The sequence below is a fragment of the Triplophysa dalaica genome, chromosome 13 (assembly GCF_015846415.1).
Source record: "Triplophysa dalaica isolate WHDGS20190420 chromosome 13, ASM1584641v1, whole genome shotgun sequence".
NCBI classification, from domain to species: Eukaryota; Metazoa; Chordata; class Actinopteri; order Cypriniformes; family Nemacheilidae; genus Triplophysa; species Triplophysa dalaica.
Genome location: NC_079554.1, coordinates 19,819,216 through 19,828,754, shown reverse-complemented (window position 1 = coordinate 19,828,754; position 9,539 = coordinate 19,819,216). Strand labels below are relative to the sequence as shown.

Below are 9,539 nucleotides of genomic sequence, written 5' to 3'. Positions count from 1 at the left end.
TTGAATAAAGCTGTATAAGAACCTCTGAGTCCAAAATAAACAACAAAGGGAGAATACAAAACAATAGAAGAAGAAACAAAACACACAAATAAAGTTTCGTGTAGATAGCATGTGCACTTTTGTTGTGTCAGCTTTTTGAACTTTCTCAAGTTCAAACTAGAGGGGCTGAAGTGACAGGTTGCATGTACACAGAGCGCCATCTAGCGAGGAAAAAAAACATTAAAGAACTCGTGGCAGGTTCCACTTAAATTGTTTTTAAATATTTCTGAAACAATGTCATATTTTTAAACAAATAATCATTTATAAAAGAAGGAAGTAAAACAACAATAACCAAGAAATTCGCGGTTTAGACGCGTTTTTTTAAAGTGTAAAAATGATAAAAATACATCATTTATGGAAAGGTGCTCTTTTGATGTTAGCAGATACTTGTACATTTTTTAAGGATTTTAAATCATTATTAACATTAATTTAACATTTTTGTTTTAATGTTAGTTTCTGAATACTTTTAATGTTATTAAATACAAACGTTTCTTCCTGCGTAGAGTGGGAACTAGAGAATTTCCGCGAGCACGTGAGGCAGCATTAATTCCGTGTTTTAATGTAGTTCAAACGTTGTCACATGATCGTGTTACTTTCTTAATGATAATTGATAATTGATTAATAAATTTGATGTTGTTGATTTTTTGTATTTTACTTTACAATCTTTATAACAACGATTAGCATACATGCGAAGCTTCACATTCGTTAATATCTCTCTTGATGCTCTGGAATCCTTATTCGTGAATGAATGAGACGTGCTTAGAGCGCCATCTAACGGTGGGCTTAGGTACACTCCTGAACACATTCTTATGACACGGCTAAAACGAATATGTGACCCTAGACAGCAATTTTTCAAAATTTAGATTTTTACATAATCTGAAAGCAGAATAAATAAGCTTTCTATTGATGAATAAGTTGTTAGAATATGACAATATCTGATACAACCGTTCACAAATCTGTGGCTGCAAAAAAATATTGAGAAAATTGCCTTTGAAGTTGTTAATCAGGGGCACTGTGGAAGGCCATGCACTCACAAAAATAAAGTTTTATATATTTAAGGTGGGAAATTTACAAAATACCTTCATGGAACATGATCATTGCTTAATATCCTAATTATTTTGGGCATAAAAGAAAAATCTATAATTTTGACTTTTACTAAAAATGTTCCCATGCTACTTTATAGACTGGTTTTGTGGTCCGGGTCAATATTATCGTTTGTTTTAGATGTAATGCAATTTATATACATTTTTTTTTAATGTATTTAAGGTTAAAACTGTATTTTCCACTGTGCATGTTTGTACATCGTCTTTGCCCCGCCTCTCTGAAACCTGCAGATTTTTTACAAAGCTCATTGCTCTGGAAATAAATAATTGGCCAGTTAGACAGTGTTGTGATTGGTCGAATTTTGCAAACGTGTGACGGAAATGTAACGCCTCTTACCATCTTTGAAACATCAGGTTCCAAAGCAATTCAGGTTGTGGAGAGGCGTCAAACGGCGGCTGGTGGACATGTTGCATTGGGCATCCCTCTTGACTGAGTCCATTCTTTTGCTGTGGGTTTTTAAATGCTATGGTCTTAAACTCTTGATCAGCTGATGAACAGCCTGTTTGAGTTTAAATGAAGTTTACAATAAATTGCCTACTCTCAGTTTTTTGCCTCTTGCTCCTGTTTCTTGTTTTGGCATTTTGAAGCAGTACTTATAACCTGGTTAAGATCCACAAGCGAGAAATGTGAATACTTGTAATGTTTCCCCTTTTCTTAATATTTTTTTCAGGAGTGTATTTCTGATGTGCGCACAAGAAGATCAAACTGCCCTTAGTAAACCTAAGTGTAATTTTATACTTGTAATGTTGAGCATGTCTTATTGAAAAAGTAAAAAGCGGAAAAACATGTATACTCTGTAAAAGACATTGCTATCTTAAGTTATCAAGTAAAATCAAATCAACTTCACAAGTCCTCGCGACTCACTATTTTAAACTTTTTAAATGTTTTAGCATTACTTCTAACAGTTTCAACTTATTTTTTAAATCCACATCACGATCCACAATACCAGATTTCAAATAGCAAGTTAAAATGCCTTGTAAAGCCAATTTGATTGTTAAAACATTTTTCCTGTCTCAGGTCATTGTTATGTAGTGATTAGCCTATGGGCTGGACAGAAACTCCACAACAAAATAACCCGAAAGGTTTCAAATGCAATATCCTGCAGATATTGTACAAGAAGAATGTCTACAATTACAGAACGTTGCAACATATACACACACCCTATATCTATTGTTAAAGAAAATCTATATTTTTTCTTGACAGCTCTTTTATGTTTATCTTTTATTGTATACATAAAGGTCCCTGATGCTTGTGTGTCTAGATCGAACATTTTAAGTAAAAAATCATCAAAGTTTAAAACTATTATTGTTATAAACGAGTTACTCTTTGACCTGGTTATATAATGGCTATTCAGTGGTCAATAGTGATAAAACATCTCTGTTTGACTTATGTGGCCCCTTTGAGAGTTTAGCACAAATGTCTATGTCCATATAATAAACAAACTGCAACCTGAGATGAGCTGTGAGTCAGTATGGGGGTTGACACGAAAAAAGTGTTGGACTATTTTCAAGTTTCATGCACACTTCCTTCTTAAACTTCTCAGAAGTCTGTCGATCTTTTTAGAGAGGGAGATATGGGTCTGTTATCTGTTCTGCTTCTGGTCTTGGTTTCAGTCCGGTTGTGCTGGGCTCAGGATGATCCTCTTCTTCCCTTCTCTGAACACCTGGATCCCGAGCACAAGGTACGACTGAGGTGGGGATTCGATGAGGTCCGGGACACCATCTTATTCGAGCTCACCGTCAACACCAGTGGTTGGGTCGGTTTTGGCTTCAGCCCCAAAGGAGGAATGAACAAAGCTGATATTGTCCTTGGAGGAGTTGGACAGAACGGCACTTTTTTTACGGTAAAAAGTCGAAGACTCGTCTTTGACTGTCACTTACTCTTCAGTGATTCTGAAACGTAATATTTAAAAAGAAATCAGTTTATTTGATTTTTTCACCTCCTTTTGTGTTTCTTACTGTAAATACTTCTATATAAATTCCCCAAACCATTTTTTTTTTGCTTGTTAAAGAAATGGTTCAAATAAAACTCTTTCAATGTTAAGTCACCCTCTCGTCATTCTTTTGTAGACAAGAAAATATTTTGAAGAACTTTGGTTACCAAATTACACCGGCCCCCATGACGCAAGACACAACATTCTTATATTTGGTTAAACTTTCTCTTTAAAACATGAAATTTGATCCAAAAGACAATGCAAAACAACTAAAATGAGCCTAATAAAAATTTGTTTGTTTAATTTGTTTAATTTGTTTTGATTTTCCATAGTCAAACCATTAATAGCTCAGTTTACCGGACTGGGGACTAGATTTTATTGCCACAACACTGTATTATAACTCACGTAATTGCACGATTGATATTACATTATGTGTTTTCCGTGTTAAGGACTATCATGCTGTGGGTAATTCAATGCCTGTGGTTGACAAGCAACAAGACTACAAACTCTTGTCTCTAACCCAGTCTGATGGACAAACAGTCATGAAGTTTCAGAGGTCCATCAAGTCCTGTGATGAAAATGATTTACCCATAACTGTGAGTCTGTTCAGTCATTGAATGTGTTTTTGTCTCTGAGGACTTAACAAAGAAAAGTAGTTCAGCACGCTATCAGTTTCACTCTCCCCATTTATTGGGTTTAAAATTTAGTGCATTTTTAGCTGCAAAACAATGAGTCTGGAACAAAAGCGCTGCAGGACAAAACCAGTCGTCTATACAGGTAATCCAGACAATGAGACTCGGCACAGTGGGACATCTTGTCACGAAACTCCCTTTTCTGTACAAACTGCTGATCCTGTTTGTTAGGAAATTCTTAGAGTAAATATTTGTAGTCAATGAAGTTTTGTGTTAGCAATGCGAAGGTATGAGTTAGATTTACAGGGAACAAAGATAACGATAATTCATTTGAATGCCCTTGAAGTCACTTTGGAAAAGTGTTTGAGTAAATGATACTTGCTCTTTTTTGTAAAGTAAGCATATTTGATAATAATGTTTTTCATGTACTTTTTACCTTCTACTTGAAATGTTTGGAAACAGGTTTAATCTTTTTTCTTCTTTCATTGCATAATCAGACTAATCCCATTAAGCTCATCTATGCGTACGGACTGACTGCTGACATCAAGTACCACAGTAATCGAAGGGGCACAAAGGAGGTGAACCTGTTGAGATACATGCCTAAGGTCACCCCTACAGACAGCAAGTTTTTCGACATGGTCATGGTCAATGTAAGAGAGATTTGTTTTTCTGTTATATTTTACCTATGATTGTCACCAATATATCAACTTTAATAAAGTCAACTTCAATTTAGTAAACAAAATGTTCTGTACCTAAAGGCGGGTATCTGATTTCCGAATTGCGTTTGTTTAGACAAAGTCGGACCAAATACAAAAACAATCTTGCAGCCAATTCAGCAGTAAGGTGCACGGGACAGACATTAGTTGAGCCGAGCGCTGATGAAAGCAAAAGACGGGGGTAGGGGTGTGTTTGTTTTGGTGATATGAACATCAACAACGGCTAAGAGAAATCAGACATCCGCCTTTGAAGGGACAGAAAGTTCTGTCATCATTTTCTCAACCTCGAGTTGTTCTTAATCTGTATACATTTCTTTGTTCTGATGAACAGATATTTGGAAGAATGCTTGTAACCTAACAGTTCTTGAGCACCATTGACTACCACAGAAGGAAAAATGAAAATGGTACTCAATAGTGCCAGCTGTTTGCTTTCCTACATTCTTCAAAATATCTTCCTTTGTGTTCAACAGAAAAAAATTAAGCAATTTTTTCCCACAATTGTAATCAATGGTGGCCAAGAACTGTTTGGTTACAAGCGTTCTTACAAATATCTTTGTCAACCGAACAAAGAAATGAATACAGATTTGAACAGAATTTGTATTTTTGGGTGAACTGTTCCTTTAAATCAGTTATAAATCAAAAGAACCAAATTTATACTTGTTTCAGTTCACGGTGCCAGCCGAGCAAACTCACTATCACTGCAAGATCATGAGAACTCCAGATTTCGATCAGAAGCATCACATTTATCGGGTGAGTCTCTGAACTCTTACCTGTCCATCATCTGTCACACATTCATCTTCATCTCTGACCGTCTCTCATCATCTCCAGATTGAACCGTTGATCCAAAACGTGGATCTTGTGCATCACCTCCTGCTGTATCGCTGCCCGCCGGGTGTGACAGAAGTCTATGAATCACAATGTTACACAGAAATGAGTAATGAACAATGTATGGAGGTCGTGGCGGTGTGGGGAATTGGCGGAGGGGTCAGTCTCTCATTTGTAATTTTAAAGCATTTCCATTTTTATTTCATGGTTTGTTTGTGGACGATTAAGGATCTTTCATATTTTGGAGTAGAAAGCAGATAAATGGCTCAGCAATCTCCAGTTGAACTGAAAATATGTGTTTTTGAAGGCTTTTGAACTTCCTGAAGTGGCGGGTCTTCCAATTGGAGGAAATGATGGCGACGTTCTCTACAGGCTTGAAGTGCATTACAACAACCCAAATAAAAACACAGGCACTATTGATTTATTTTTGTTGTGAAAATAGATGAGGATTTAGGCTATGCTTCTGGATGAAACAATACTTTATCTATACAGGTCGAGTTGATCACTCAGGTCTACGTTTCTTCTACACATCTGAACTCCGTCCGCACGATGCAGCCGCACTCACCACAGGGCTAGCGGTCGGCCCCTTATACGTCATCCCACCCCGGGCAAAGACTTTCCACACGTATGGCCTGTGTGACACTACTCATTTTCCAAAGGTATATATGTGCAGTTATCTAAAATCATAAAACGTTTGATTGGATAATCCAGTTATCAATCCATCTATTTTAATTGACAAATGCAAATAATATTCAAAAACTTTGTTAAAAACCTGTTCTGCAGGTTCTTTCTGAGACTCCGCAAGATCTTCAGGTGTTCTCTGTATTGTTACACACACATTTGGCTGGACGGAAGGTGCGAGTCGGCCACTTCAGGTAAACCTCGAAGTGTGGCAGTTGGGTAAACCTTCAATTTGGTTAGGAGTATTAAGCTTCTATAATACATTTTTCAATATCTTATGCATTTCAGGGATGGAAAACAGATTGATCTTCTAGCTCAGGATGAACATTACAATTTTGAATACCAGGAGGCGACTAACCTGGGAAAAATTAAGACGGTGAAGTTGGTAAGTGCAAGTCACCTTATATTTCAAGTGTACACATCAAAGTTATGCACTTTTTATAATGTATAGAATTATTATTGTTTGGTAAAATAAAGCAATTTCTTTCTCGAACAGGGTGACACATTACTGGTGCAGTGTACCTATAATACAGAAAACCGCACAGGACTCACATTGGTTAGTACATTTATATAGCTTAAAATTCTCTATATTAAACTTTTCATATGACAACTATGACAAGGATGCAATTTATTGCTTTTAAATAAAAATTTCAAAGTATATAGAGTATATGATACGATAAAACAAAACAAGAAATTCTCTTCGAATGAAACACAGACGTAAAAGGACACCCAAAATATTTCATTTATTCACCCTCTTGTCGTTTCAAACCTGAATGACTTTCTTTCTTCTGCAGAACACAAAAGAAGATATTTAGAAAAATGTTATTTACTGCCATTGATTCATTTGAATTGGTTTTGGGTGCTGGCGCTGTTCGGTTTTCAACTTTCATTAAAATAATCTTCTTTTGTGTTTTGAAAAATAAAAGTCGTACAGGTTTGAAATGACAAGAGGATGAGTAAATGATTACAGAATTTTCATTTTTGGGTGAAGTATCACTTTAACTACTGTGCTGTTGTGTTAAGACTATAAACTAAAGAGCTCTCATGACTACTCAAAGTCCCACAATAAAAACAATATGGATGTGTAAAATCTTGCTTTGTCTGCAGGGGGGTCTCTCGACTTCAGATGAAATGTGCTTGGCGTTCCTCTACTACTATCCCGCTATGAATCTGAGTGGTTGTTTGAGCATCCCTGATTCGAACGATTTGAAAGCGGAAATGGGGGCAATAGATGACAGGTCAAACATTAGTAAATTGATTTTTTGATCTTGAGAGGTGCCTTATGACATTTTTGCCTAATGTGATTTTTATTTGATATCTTCACAGGACCTGGATCACTATGATGTTATCAAAGACATGGAATGACACGTCTGTCTATGAATACCAACAAACGCTAAAGGGGATCAATCAGATACTCATAGTTTCTAATTCAAATGTAAGTGTCAACACTTGGACCATATGCATTTATTATTTATTAACATTATTTGTTAGTTTTTTTGGCATTTCTTTAAATAAATACATCTTTAAAAAAACTCAATAATTTGCTATAATTTTGAGTATTTGTTTATCTATATACAGCGGGTACAAGAAATATTGAACCATTTTCTCAGTAAATATATTTCTCAAGGTACTGTTGACATGAAATCTTCACCAGATGTCGTTTATATCCCAAATAATCCAACAATACAAAAAAACAAGTTAGTTCACAAATTAAGTTTTATGAAATAAAATAGACTGGCTTTTCATGCCTTTTTATACCTCCTGTCCTTCATGTGTTCAATACTTTTCATTGTCTCATTCCATTTTATAACACATAACTTAATTTGTCAATTTATTTGTTTTGTTTGTATGTATTGATTATTTGGATTGTTACTGACATCTGGAGAAATTTCATTTCAACGGCACCTTGAGAAATATATATTACTGAGAAAAATGATGACATGTTCAATACTTATTTTACCCACGGTGTAAATGTTTTATTTTCATTTTTTCATTTATTGTTATTTATTTCACTTATTTCTGTACTGATTTTGTCTTTAGTTGGCATACTGTACTTGTTTTGATAAGGGCAGCATGTGTCAACACATGGATATAATTACCTGACAACCTTTTCCATATACATCTCCAGCAGAATGCGTCATACAACATTGGACTGATTCCTGACCTCAGAGTCACTTATTCTTCACCCTGTGTAAGTGACTTTCTCTTGGATGTCGCTGCTTCTCTGCTTGTTGGTGCAACGGATCTTGTCATTAAACATTTTTATTTATCAACATATTTTGTCAACTTTAACCTAACTTAATCCTGCAGTCTGTAAAAATATTAAACTCAAACTCTTTCTAATTTTTTCATTTATTATAAGTAATTCCACTTATTTCTGTACTGTTTTTGTCTGCATACTTGTTTTGATAAGGGCAGACTGTGTCAACACTGTTTTGGATACAATACCTGACATGCTTTCCCATAAATATCTCCAACAGAACGAGTCATTCAACATGGGACTGATTCCTAATCTCGGAGTCAATCATTCTGCACCTGGTGTAAGTGGCTCTACCACTGAACGTCTTGCTTGGATGTCGCTGCTTCTCTGCTTGGCGGTGCAATGGATCTCTTCATGATTTTTTGTATTTAGCTACATATTTTGGCAACTTCAACCTCACTTACTCCTGCAGTCTGTAAAAATCTTTAACTCAAACTTTTTAAATGTAAATGATGACAGATTTTTTTTCATTTGGGTATACTATCCCTTTAACAAAACATAATATGATTGAGATTTACTGCAGGCTTTTCATTTACAATAAGCATACAGTGTAGCAAAATTGGGGCAATATGAAGAAAATCAGGTCAGGCTGTAGCCTATATGCAATGTGCTTTAGTGGTTTTTGATGATAAATGCTTTATCTAATTTTATCTTTGGCTTTTTACAAAAGTTCACGTCTTACATTTTACTATCAACTGTTTAAAATAAAAAAAAAACACTGGTGAAAACAGGTCTTTCTGCTTCTTTGCTTTTGTAAAATGCAAACATGAACACAAACTATTAAGTCTGTTTGAATATGACAGTCAAACCAAAATGTATTCAGACACCTTCAACATTTATCACATTATCATAGTTTATTCACTTTAGAGAATGGCAATAAAATATGACAAGAGCTGTGTCAGAACAAATTCTTCTTGATAATGTCAGATAACTTTGATAGTAGGTAATGGATTAGATTATATAGCTGTCAGCTGTTAAATTTATTACACGATTAGATTATACCAATTTAGGGCAAGCAATGCTTAATTTTCTTTAGTTAGTCGTGTAAAGTGGTGTCACAGTTTAATTAGTTTTGCTATTCTCACTTATGTAAATTAACTACAGTTTCCTGCACCGACTAAGAAAAAATATCAAAAATTGATGTCTGGTGTCTGAATAATTTTTGGTTTGACTTTATATAAGTGGCAATGTTGTCATCTTTAAACTTAAATCTCTTTGAATGTGTGCGTTCTTTTGAAATAAAAAAAAACAAACAGTTTAATTCATTGAAATTCAGAATGCCGTTGTAGACGGGCATGTTTGAGCTTGTTGTTGCTATGAGATTAGTTAATATATTAACTAACATGAAC

General features: G+C 35.1%; 1 protein-coding gene across 2 annotated transcripts; it reads left to right on the top strand.

The window, feature by feature from the left end:
• The first annotated feature begins 2,634 nt into the window (after positions 1–2,634).
• Positions 2,635–8,920, top strand: LOC130434208 (DBH-like monooxygenase protein 2 homolog). Of its 2 annotated transcripts, none has more exons than XM_056764213.1 (14): positions 2,635–2,986; positions 3,526–3,672; positions 4,206–4,358; positions 5,091–5,174; positions 5,253–5,408; positions 5,557–5,659; positions 5,742–5,908; positions 6,033–6,124; positions 6,219–6,315; positions 6,427–6,486; positions 7,038–7,168; positions 7,257–7,365; positions 8,062–8,121; positions 8,411–8,920. In XM_056764213.1, the coding sequence occupies exons 1-14, from the start codon at positions 2,717–2,719 to the stop codon at positions 8,546–8,548; spliced, it is 1,767 nt and encodes a 588-aa protein (XP_056620191.1). In that variant the 5' UTR covers positions 2,635–2,716; the 3' UTR covers positions 8,549–8,920. The 2 variants fall into 2 exon arrangements, with proteins under 2 accessions (XP_056620191.1, XP_056620190.1); XM_056764212.1 differs by having other exon boundaries at positions 8,059–8,121.
• Positions 8,921–9,539: the final 619 nt, after the last annotated feature.

Excerpts from the sequence above, each read along its gene's own strand:
- LOC130434208 (XM_056764212.1), top strand. The coding sequence starts at position 2,717 with ATGGGTCTGTTATCTGTTCTGCTTCTGGTCTTGGTTTCAGTCCGGTTG. Across the intron at positions 7,169-7,256 it reads ATGGGGGCAATAGATGACAG|GACCTGGATCACTATGATGT; the intron begins GTCAAACATTAG and ends ATATCTTCACAG. Across the intron at positions 7,366-8,058 it reads TCATAGTTTCTAATTCAAAT|CAGAATGCGTCATACAACAT; the intron begins GTAAGTGTCAAC and ends ATACATCTCCAG.